The 12,845-nt window shown below is 37.1% G+C and overlaps 1 protein-coding gene across 4 annotated transcripts in view; it reads right to left on the minus strand.

Annotated features, from left to right (window-relative positions):
• LOC106091568 (SRSF protein kinase 1) overlaps positions 1–12,845 on the minus strand; it is a 109,169-nt gene that overhangs the window by 40,602 nt on the left and 55,722 nt on the right. For 2 of the 4 annotated variants that reach the window (XM_059370865.1, XM_059370864.1), the window contains exons 2-5: positions 10,079–10,300; positions 4,984–5,435; positions 4,545–4,876; positions 3,513–3,956 (exon numbers count right to left, since the gene is read on the minus strand). In XM_059370865.1, the coding sequence (XP_059226848.1) occupies positions 3,513–3,956; positions 4,545–4,876; positions 4,984–5,435; positions 10,079–10,300 (1,450 nt within the window). The remainder of the gene's footprint in view (positions 1–3,512; positions 3,957–4,544; positions 4,877–4,983; positions 5,436–10,078; positions 10,301–12,845) is intronic. The other 2 variants (XM_059370867.1, XM_059370866.1) reach the window with 1 other exon arrangement.

Below are 12,845 nucleotides of genomic sequence, written 5' to 3' on the forward strand. Positions count from 1 at the left end.
TAGAGGAAGCAATAATTATCCGATTTGGCTGAAATTTTGCACAACGTCTTCTTGTATGACCTTTAGCATACGTGTTCAGCATGGCGTGAATCGGTCCATAACCTGATATATCTCCCATATACACAGATCTCCTAATTTTATTTTTTGAGCCACTATGGGGTGTAATTCTTATCCGATTTGGCTGAAATTTTGGACAATGAATTCCACTTTGGTCTCCAAAAGCCAAACCAAGTATGGCGCCAGTCGGTTTATTACTTGGTATAGCTAAATAGCATAGAAATTTGTATCCGGCCAAAGAACTTGACAAATGCGGCCCTGCCGAACTTAGCATGCTTTTACTTGTTACTTATAATATAATTTAACGTCATGCTTATGTATGTGTAAATTATTTTTATACCCTCCACCATAGGATGGGGGGAATACTAATTTCGTCATTCTGTTTGTAATTACTCAAAATATTCGTCTGAGACCCCATAAAGTATATATATTCTTGATCGTCGTGAAATTTTATGTCCATCTAGCCATGTCTGTTCGTCCGTCCGTCTGTCTGTCGAAAGCACGCTAACTTCCGAAGGAGTAAAGCTAGCCGCTTGAAATTTTCCACAAATACTTCTTATTAGTGTAGGTCGGTTGGTGTTGTAACTGGGCAATATCGGTCCATGTTTTGATAAAGCTGCCATATAAACCGATCTTGGGTCTTGACTTCTTGAGCCTCTAGAGTGCGCAATTCTTATCCGATTGGAATGAAATTTTGCACGACGTGTTTTGTTATGATATCCAACAACTGTGCCAAGTATGGTTCAAATCGCTCCATAATCTGACATACCTGCCATATAAATCGATCTTGGGCTGAAATTTTGCAAGACGTTTTTTATTGTTACTTTCAACAACTATGTCAAATAAGGTTCAAATCGGTTCATAACCTGATATAGCTGTCATATAAACCGATCTGGGATCTTGACTTCTTGAGCCTCTAGAGGTCGCAATTATTATCCGATTTGCCTGAAATTTTGTACTACGGATTCTCTCATGACCATCAACATACGTGTTTATTATGGTCTGAATCGGTCTATAGCCCAATACAGCTCCCATATAAATCGATCTCTCTATTTTACTTCTTGAGCCCCCAAAGGGCGCAATTCTTATTCGAATTGGCTGACATTTTACACAGGTCTCCAACATATAATTTAATTGTGGTCCAAACCGGACCATATCTTGATATCGCTCTAAAAGCAGAGCAAATCTTCTCTTATATCCTTTTTTGCCTAAGAAGAGATGCCGGGAAAAGAACTCGACAAATGCGATCCATGGTGGAGGGTATATAAGATTCGGCCCGGCCGAACGTAGCACGCTTTTACTTGTTAATTTTAAAATAGGTTGTGCGTATTGAAAAGGGGTCCAAGCTCAATTGAATATTGTAACACAATTCTAACTCAAATTTTTACCAGAATATATTTGGATTTATTTCGATATTTTGATACATAATTATACCATCACTTTTTAACCATCTTATATAAAAAATCGACCTCTTTCTCTCTCTCTTGTAGGAGGACACAAGAAAATAATTATTGGTTCGGTAAATGAATAATCGGCTGGGGCTACTGAAACACTTTTGTCATTAAAGATTTTTTGGTTTTACAACAAAAGGAAGGTATTTTTACCGTAGGCGAAGTTGCCAAAGAATTTGCAATAAACGGATTTAGTTTTATTCGATAATACTACGTTTATGGCTAACGTTTGATATGTTGAAGCGAAACGTTGCATAGTTACAATAAAAGAAAAACTTCATTATAAAAGTATTTTGTCTCTCGTAAAAAGGTCTCAAACATTATTTTTTTGTTTTGCGTATATAAAGCTGTTATAATTTTTGTGAATACCGGTGTAAAACTACTTTGGATGTAGAAATAAACAAACAAAATCTGTACAGCTCACAAAAAACTCATTTCCTATAGTTTTTGTTTTTTACCCGCCACCACAGGATGGGAGTATACTAATCTAGGCATTCCATTTGTAACACCTCGAGTTATTCGTCTAAGACCCCATAAAGTATATATATATATTCTAGATCGTCTCGTCGTTCTGAATCGATCTAGCCATGTCCGTCCGTCCGTCTGTCGAAATTATGATAGCGGTCAAACGCGTAAAGCTAGCAGCTTGAAATTTTGCATAGACACTTAATATCGATGTAGATCGTTGGGGTTGCAAATGGGTCATATCGGTTCAGATTTAGATATAGCTTCCTTATAAATCGATAAGCCGCTCCGATTTGGCTGAAATTTTGCATGTAGTGTTCCGTTATGATTTCCAATAACTGTGCCAAGTACGGTTCGAATCGGTTTATAACCTAATACAGCTCCCATATAAACCGATCTCCCGAATTCATTTCTTGAACCCCTCGAAACCGCAATTTTTGTCCTATTTGGCTGAAATTTTGATAGTAGTTTTCTTTTATGACTTTTAATAACTGTGCCAAATACGGTCCAAATCGGTATGTAACCTGATATAGCTCCCATATAAACCGATCGTCCGGTTTGTCTTCTTGAGCCCTTACAAGCCGCAATTTTTGTCCGATTTGGCTGAAATTTTGTATGTTGTGTTTTGTTATGACTTCGAACAACTGTGCCAAGTACGGTCAAAATAAGTCTATAACCTGATATAGTTCCCATGTAAACCGGCCTCTCGATCAGCCTTGTTCGGTTCCTATAAGCTTTAATTTTTGCTGGTTTGACAGAAGTTTGGTATGTAGAATAAAAGTGTGTGCCCTACAACTTAATTTATTTTGTATAAATTTTTAGCAGAATTCATGGTGGTGGTTTCCCAAGATTCGGCCTGGCCGAACCTAGCTCGCTTTTACTTGTTTTTATTTAAATTCTAAATTTATCCAAAGGAACATAATAAAATGATATCGACTGTTAGCAATGTGGGCCTGAGTATGTACGTAACATGAATATGAGTGGTGACACGAACATATACATGCTCTACTACTCAAGTGTTATAGGCAGAGAAATAACGGTGACATTTTGTTGTTGCTGTTGTTGAAGTGATTGTGACACAAGCGTTGTTGGCAGATAAATATGAAAATTGTGACGATAACGATGGTGATGTTGTTTGTGTTGGTGGTGATGATGATGGTGATGGTGGCAATAATGAAAATACAAATCAAATTTCGCTGAAGTGGTCAGTTGGTCACTCGAGTAGCAAACATTCTGTTTGAAATGCACACACTCATACATAAGTAGATACTGCCACTCACACACAGAGTTGGATGTGTTAAGCATGGTTAGATGGTCTGTTGTGGCTTTTGATGTTTTGTTTTATTTTTTTTTTTTTTTGTTATTTGGTTTACATGATGATGGGATGAAGCCAAATATTATGATGATGATGATGATGGGAGAATATAGTTCTAGATTTTATTTTTTTGTTTTAAGGGTATTATGGTAGCAGGAACTGGGATAATGGGTGTAGTCTTTTGTATTCTTTTATATGAATGAAGTGCAACATTTTGTTTTTACCTTTAATATCGATGATGCATTTGCTGTAGTGGCTGTCGCCATTATTCCCGTCATGGCAGTGGAGCAAGATGATGATAATGAGGTTGGTGCTTGTAGTGATGTTGGTGTTGTAGTTGTCTTTGCTCCCGTTTCTATTGTGCTTGTGGTAATGGCAATGGTGGTGTTGGTATTTGCTAATGCCGTTGCCTCCGAGGGCAATGTATTTGTCAAAGCTGCATCAGAGGGTGGGATTTTAATTGGAGATAGCGGTGTGCTTGTTGCTTTTGTTTCGCTTGTTTGTGCCAACATGGGGGATTTGTGCTCATCTTCGGCAGTGGGCGGTTGGTTGTTATGGGAAGTGCTTGTAGCCTCACTTATTTCAGAATCATTGCAACTTTTGACATTTTCCATATTTGCATTCTCATCATCATGGGGGCCAATTTCATTCGGCGATGCATCGTCGGGCTTTAAACACGTTTTTGTTTTTCAAATTCAATTTGCAGAGAGTGTTTGCAAGAGAGAAGTGATGCGAGGGTTCGTTTGTTTTTTGATTTTGAAATTTTTGATTGATTTGATTTTTGAGGGGGGTTTGAACATTGATATACATTTTTTTAAGTATGCGAAAGAATAATTATTATATAGATATGTATATAGAGATATTGCATGTGTAGGGTGCATTATACATGAATATTTAAGAAAAAAAAAATATTTTAATTAATTTTTTAGTAAAAACCAAACAATTAAAAAAAACAAATTAAAAAAACATAACATTAAAAAATCATTGCAATCGTACAACAAACAAGCTTTGGTGTGTATTTATATTTTTCCATTATTTAAAAAAAAAAAATACACAAGTAAGTAAGTAGTAGAGAAGAGGGTCTAATAACACTATATTTTTTATTTATATATATATATATATATATGTAGTATGTATATAAATGAATGGATATTTAGTTTAAGAAAGTGCTTGGGACCTCTCCTTCTTGCTTTGTCAACTAACTCACTTGGGATTTCTGATAATTTCCCTATTTTTTGTTTATTGTGAAGACTTACCTTGGCAGTGATTTTCTTTTCGGCTCGAAAACGGTTATTAAGATTTCCTGTGGTTGATGAATTTGTTGCATTAGTCATGCCGCCTCCTCCTCCAGCACTGCTGCCGCCATCTATACTATCACCCATAAGACTGGAGTATTTGGAGGCTATCGATGATGTGTCGTCTTTATCGCCGCTTAAATTGCTGCCCGCTGCACCCAGCGGCGGTGGCAATGGTGTCGATGAGGCAGAGTTATTAGCCGTATTTGTGTTAGTTGTATTAGCTGCATTCATTTCGATGTTTTGTAATGGCCATTTCGCTCGGGTTTTCGTTTGTTTCTCTATCGAACTTACTGTTAATGAGAAAAATAAAGTGAATTAGGAAGAGAAACCATCTTTAGGGCCTGAATCGGTTCTAGTCTGATAACATAGGTCATAAAATTTTACGCATTCAACTTACTATACGAATCAGGAAAGTCCACACCCTTTATCCTTAAACTGGTTATTTCGTCATCGATTTGTTGGTTCATGGCCGCCGCATTGTCAATCACCAAAAGTATATTTTCCGGTTTTATGTCGGTGTGTATGATGTTACATTTACTATGCAAATAGTCCAGACCTTCCAGCACCTGTTTGATAATGTTTCGCACTTGGGCCAAGGCCAAGCCTTGATAATTGTTTTTCACAATCAGTTTATAGAGGCTACAGCCCAAGGCCTCAAAAACCAAACAGGTGTGAACACCATTGACACCACGCACCGTAAAGTGATTGAGCAGCCGCACAATACGTTCACGTTTAACATCCAGGGGATCAGCATCACGAATAGCCTCGAGAAGGCGTATCTCATCAGCTGCAGTCTCAATATAATGTGGAGCACTTTTCACCACTTTTAAAGCTACATATTTTTCTTCTCTGTAAACGGAAAGAAGAAGAAAGGGAACATGATTTTATTGAACAACAGGCCGAATTTTGGGTACCCACCACCTTGGACATATATGAACCCGTAGTAGCTACACTTATGAACCCGTAGTAGCTACATATATCTAAATATTGTCATATATCACCACCATATTCAGGATGGTTATGTAAGGGTCTAACACAGCCAATTGTGTCGGATTCATCGGTTAAAACATTTACCTTTTATGGGCCTATGAACTTATTATATATATATATATATATATATATATATATACAGGGTGGCTGATGAAAGCCGCTACCAAAAAAAAATGTAATAACTTTTTTTCTATTTAATAATAATAATTTAATAATTAATTTAATTAATTAATTAATTAATTTAATTTATAATAATTTAATAATTAATTTAATAATTTAATTTAACATGAATAAAAGAAAAATGTATTCCATACACCGAAAAAAAAATGTAGCAATATTCATCATTGTAGCAATATTCATCAGCCACCCTGTATATATATATATATATATATATATATATATATATATATATATATATATATATATATATATTATATATATATACTTGCTGGGCAGGGCCCGCTCCGCTGCGCCTTCTTTCACTTTCTTTTTTTTTATCTGAGCCCTATGCTGACACGCTCAGGAAATAAGTCCTATTTTGAGGTGCTGGTACGGCCTTTCAGATTTTTTGTCCAAATGTGGATATCATTTTCCTGCTCCATTCCCAAACACCTTTCATTTAAGCCTCATATTGCTGTGATCGGTAAGTATATCGTGTATGGGACTATTTTTGGGGGTGCGGTGGGCGTCCACCACATATATCAGATTCGTGCTCTATTTCTTTTATATTTTCATTTGGCTGGTTTTGAAGGTGGCGCGACCCACTAGATATCCCACCCTAAATAAGGAAACCAAATTCTTGTTTTTAGACTAAATTTCGTTTAAATTACCCCACCCATCGCCGAGACCTGGTGGGTGAGGCGTTTTTGAAAAAAGGATAAGGGAAGGGTCCACCTATTAACCACCAGATTTGAGCCCCAATTGCCATTGGTTTAGGGGAGTATATGGGGTGAGACGACCCCTAAACACTTCGCCTCAAAATTGGAAATCCAAATTTGATTTTTACTATCAAATACCTATTATATATTGCCATAGTAGGCAAACATGGCCGGTTTGAAGGGAGTTTAGGGGGCGGGCCCTGAAATAATATCAGCATAGTGCATTTCAGGACCAGAAACGTGGTCCTGAAAGTGAATAAGAATTTCGTGCTCTACTCCCAAATGACTTTCATTTGAGTCCCATATTGCCATGGTCGGTAAATACGTATGTCTGATTTAGCGGTTTTTTTCGGAGGTAAGGTGGTCCCCCAGACACTTAGCCCTACTCTAATAAACCATACCATTTATTAAAGCCCCATATTGCCATTGGTTTAAGGACAGTTTATGGGATGAGGCGTCCCCCCCCCCCCCCCGGGGCCCAAAGTAGGTTATCAAGTTCGTTTTCTAATCTCAAATACCTTTCTTTTGATCCACATATTGGTAAACTTTACTCTTTGTGGGTCGTTTTGGGGAAGGGCGGCAAATAATATAATTTAAGCCCCATATTTCGATGGTCAGGAAATAATTGCTGTTTGTTTTGGGGAAGGGGTAGACCTCCAGACAATTGGTCCCGAAAGTGGGTATCAATTTCATGCTTTACTCCTCAGTACCTTTCATTTGAGCCCCACACTGACCTGGTCGGTAAATATGTCAGATTTAGGTGTGTTTTGAGGAATGGGGTGGTACCCCAAACACTTAGCCCGGAAAATAAATCAGCATCGAGCTCTACTCTCAAATATCATTTATATGAACCCCATATTGCCATTGGCCTCAAAATTAGATATTTATTTCGTTTTATTATCTCAAATACCTTTCATTTAAACCCCTTACTGCAAAAGTCAGCAAATATTTCCAGTTTGGGGTATTGACCCTAAAAACTATAAATATCGAGCTCTACTCTCTTTAAGACCTAAATTGTCATGGCGAGCATATACATCCTATTTGGGGGTTGTTATGGGGGTAAGACGCCCCTAGACAGTTGGCCCCGAATGTTGACTTCAGATTTGTGGTCTTCCCTAAATACCTTTCATTTGAGCCCCATATTTCCATAGAAAATAGACACGTTCAGATTCGTGTTCTACTCTAACATACCTACTAACTGAGCCCCATATTGCAATTATCAGCAAATACGTCCTATTTAGGTTGTGTTATGGGGGTGCGGTGGCCCATATACACTTTTTTCTTAATATTGATATCAGATTCGTACTTTACACCCAAAAACCTTTAATTTGAGACCCATATTGCTATGGTCGTAAACTTGTCCTGTTTTGGGGTTTATTTTGGGAGGGGGGTGCCCCCCGAACACTTGGTTTCACCATATTGGCATGGTCAGTAAATAAGTTCTATTTGGGGGGTGTTCTGGCGAAGGGGAGGACCCCAGAATATTGGTCCCACATTTGCGTATTCTACTCGCAAATATCTTTCATTTGAGTCCCATATTGCCATGGTCAGTAAATATGTCCGATTTAGGGGTGTTTTGGGGGTTGGGGTGGTCCCCCAAATACTTGGATATCAGATAAGTTTTCTAATCTTAAATAACTTTCATTTGAGACCCATATTGTCATGATTGGTCTTTATATATATGTGGTAGGTTTTAGGGTGGGGCGGCCCCCTAGGTACCCCAACCGAAATTTATATAACAAATTTTTGTTTTTAGGTTACTATAAGACGGCACACAAAATTTCGCCTTAATCGCATCACCCATCTTCGAGATCTGGCGTTTTTGAAAACTAGAATAAGGGGAAGGTCCGCCCTCCCCTTCAGATTTTAAAATATGTACCCTCTTTTCACCACGGGATCATTATGCACCATCTGTGAAAATTTCAAGAAAATCGTTTCAGAAGTTTTTGAGTCTATACGGAACAGACAAACAAACAAACCAAGATATGCGAGCTATATCCAAATATAGACCGGTCTTAACGGATGCTAAAGAGTTTAACAATGCTCATTTCAGTGAAATCTGACAATAATTGCGCAATTTATAGGTCCAAGACCTTAAACGATTGTTGAGGGTTCTAAAATAACTCGTTGTGCTAAATTTCAATTTTTGGGCTCAAAACCTTAAATCGAGAACGGTCTATGTGGCAGCTATATCTATGTTATGTCGGGGGCATAACATATCTTATTGTTCCATATTTCAGCGAAATCGGACAATAAATGCGGCTCTTATGGGTCTAAGACCTTAAAGCGAGTGATTAATCTATATGAACCAAATTTGAACCATAATAAACAATGATTTCGAGATTGTTCCAAATTTCAGCAAATTTGGACTTAAATGTGGCTTTAATGGACCTCAAGACATAGTCCGATATAGCCCATCTTCAAACTTAACCTGTTCATGGACAAAAAAAAAAAGAATCTGTGCCAAGTTTCAGCTCAATATCTTTATTTTTATAGACTATTGCGTGTTCGGAGGCCACCGTCCGTCTATGACGTTGAACTCCTGGGTTCGAATCCTGGCGAGAACACAAGAATAAATTTTTAGGCGGTGATTATCCCCTCCTAATACTGGCAACACTTGCGAGGTACTGTAACATTTGGTATGGCAGCCGTTAAAAAAACTTCTCCCCAAATTGGCACGCCGTTCGGACTCGGCTTTAAAAATGCGGCCGCTTATCATTGAGCTTAAACTTGAATCGAAAAGCACTCATTGATATGTGAGAAGTTTGCCCCTGATGTCGGGCTTAAGACTTCGATTGTTCTCTGAAGGTTCCATAAAGTTGTCCTCTTCATTGGATAATTTTACCACTGTATTGCGGCGAGGGACGATTTTGTCCCCCATCTAGCTTTGCCACTACAGCCGACTTCCTTCTTGCCACTGAGAGTGGCCATGTTTTAGCTACATTTTACTGGAAAGTTACATGATTGGCCTTATGATCGAATTTTTAACCAACGTTAATATTTAAGGGATAAGTATAAGAGCAAAATGAATTTAAACTAATAGTCCCTAAATGTTATACAAATTCTGTACACCTTGCCCATTTTACACATTTTCATATATGGGGCTAAAGTCAAAGTAAAATTTATGATGATTTCATAACCCAGTTTAAATTCTACAAATATTAAAGTCATTTAAAGAAAAAATATTTTTTTTTAAGAAACCAAGTTCGTTTTCAAATTAGTATCGTTGTTAAATGATATTGGGTTGCCCAAAAAGTAATTGCGGATTTTTCATATAGTCGGCGTTGACAAATTTTTTCACAGCTTGTGACTCTGTAATTGCATTCTTTCTTCTGTTACTTTTAGCTTGCTTTAGAAAAAAAGTATATTTGATTAAAGTTCATTCTAAGTTTTATTAAAAATGCATTTACTTTCTTTTAAAAAATCCGCAATTACTTTTTGGGTAACCCAATATAAATAAATACAATCACGGTTATTTTTTATCGGACTTCGTATATGTATACTTTATGGGGTCGGAAATTGGATATTTCGATGTGTTGCAAACGGAATGACAAAATTTATACACTCCCATCATTTGGGTGGTGGGTTTAAAAAATGTTTTTTTTTTTTTTTGCCAAAACTTACTTTAGATCTCGACATAGCCAAACGGTGGAAAAGTGACCCCATCCCAGTTTTCTCACCACTCGAAACCGATTATCAAATATATCACCTATAACTACGGGATGATAGCCACCGCGACAATATTGTGCTGCATCCTCTTGCTCTTCATCAGAACCATATAGGCTGCTATCCGGTGAATCTGGGAATATTTCATCGGTTGTACTCAAAGTACCACGAGGTTCAGATCTACAATGAAATACATAAAGATAAAGAGGTTTAAGTTATAGAATTGTTAACAACTTTTTTATATGAATTAAAACGAAGTATAATTCGAATACAACAAACTTCAAACGAATGAAAATCGTATGCTTTACTCAAAGACAATGAATACCTGGGAACCATGCAAAAACAGTCAAAATATATCCTTATCAGATCACTCGAAGAATTTGAATGTAATCCTGGATTCTAATCTATCGTGAAGACGTAACATGGAACATCGTGCTCCTAAGGCAGCAGTTGCATACAAGACGTTGGGACCTTAAACTTAAGATGGAGCTTTGAATGTACACCAGTATAATCAGACAGTTTTACATGCATCGGAATGATCTAAATATCGATATGCACACCAAGGCGAATGCAACATGTACTGCCGCAAAACTGAACTCTCTAGTAAACTGGAGGGACTGAACTTATGGGCATGCCTACATTCTTCAGTATCTTCGAAGAGATACTACCACGATGATCTTCGATCTGCCTTTCGTGGTGAAAATTCCGAGTATATTGGAGTGGAACAATGGACTTCCGTTGATGGGATACGACATACAGTGCAATAGAGTCGAAAAGTGAAAAATCTTCCTTTTGAGAACTGGTAGAGATAACTACTTAAAATGTTTACTAGCTAAAACTGAGGTGTTACGATGTTAGATTATGTGTAAAATTTCAAGGCCATAGGTGGTCCGGGCCCCTCCTGGCAAGGCTCATCTCGACATTTTGAAAATTTGTTTGGGCCACAATCTTCAATTGTGGCCCGATTTAAGGGTCTTTGCACCAGACCACTGCAGCGAGTTGCAAAATTTTCAAGCACACTTGTTCAGCGACCAACTTGATTTATGTTGCTGCTTTTGTTTGGGTGGATTGAACAGAGAGTGATTGATTTTGTATTTGCTCGAACCGAACATTTAGTTCGAATCACTTCATTAGTAATCAAAATAACAACAAACACTTGTTAGTTTTTCTGTTTTCTTTGTTTGAAATGGACGAAATTTCTGAAAGTGTGGCTGAACATGTTGAATGCGAAAACTACACACTGCCTGTCCAACACAAAGGTCGAAGGTTTGTGTGGGGCATTTTGAAATCTGACGGACAGGTAGTGCATCAGCCACTATCGTTCAGCTAAATTTTTTAGGCGAGACATTCCATTATCAAAACCAGTAAGGAAATGCAAAAGTTGGGCGGGGTCGACTATAAAATACCCTACACCACCTAGTAAACGTACTGCTTTTAATATATAAAACTTATCTCCGAATCTAGTCAGACTTTAATTTGCATACCTTTTGAAATATTGACATATCGCATAAAAAATATATATGCGAGTAGTATGTCTAAATCGAAACCAAATTTTATGAAATTTTGCACACGTATTGGGACGTCAAATTAAACACCTCGTCTTCTACAGCCTTAAAACTCCATATCGGATGAAAGATAGAAATCGGAGCTATATCTAAATCTGGACCTATTTTGACCAAATTTTGCACACATATGACAACGTCAAACACAACACCTCGTACTAAATGTTTTAAAGATCGGAACAAAATTGTAGATTTTGCAGGTTTTACCGATTTTTATGAAATGTTGCACACACAGGTAGACGTCAAATAAAACACTCCATACCGAATTTTGTAAAGATCGGTCTAAAATAGTGGCTTCTACAGCCTTAAACAGCCATATCGGATGAAAAATATATATATGGGAGCTAAATCTAAAACTGGACCGATCTTTTTAAATTTTCAACATACAGCCTTAAAAAGCCATATCGGATGAAAAATATATATATGGGAGCTATATCTAAAACTGGACCGATTTTTTTAAATTTTCAACATACAGCCTTAAAAAGCCATATCGGATGAAATATATATATATATGGGAGCTATATCTAAAACTGGACCGATTTTTTTAAAATCAATAGCGTTCGTCCTTGGGCAAAATTTCAAGACAATCGAACAATAAATGCGACCTGTACCTTGATCACAAGATTACATGGACAGACAGACGGACATAGCTAAATCGAATCAAGATTCTAAGCCGATCGGTATACTTATCAATGGGTCAAGCTCTTCTCCTTCTTAGCGTTGCAAACAAATGCACAAACTTAAAATAGCCTGTACCAAAGTGGTGGTATAAATACCATATGATAATTGATTTGGTGTTAGGCATGAAATCAATGGATTTTGAGTGGTCCACCAGCTTATATGCTTTTTTAATGAATTAGGTGTCCAAAAGTAGAAGTTTAATATATGTCGTTAATTTAATAAAATAAATTAAAATAATAAAAATAAAATTTCTAGTATTAGAATTATGTCATAAAACCAAATGAAATTAAAAGTTTTATTGTTTGCTAAATCTGTGTTAGTTTATTGAAGCGAAGGGTAATTTATGTAGCTTGACTTGTTCATTTGCACTTTGAACAGATCAAATTGAACAATGAGAGGTGCATGAGTCTCCACGGGAGAATGGCGCACATTTCGTTGACGGCAGCGGATTTTAATGCAAAGCCTGAAAAAGCGCGATGACA

This window comes from Stomoxys calcitrans, chromosome 1, assembly GCF_963082655.1.
Source record: "Stomoxys calcitrans chromosome 1, idStoCalc2.1, whole genome shotgun sequence".
NCBI classification, from domain to species: domain Eukaryota; kingdom Metazoa; phylum Arthropoda; class Insecta; order Diptera; family Muscidae; genus Stomoxys; species Stomoxys calcitrans.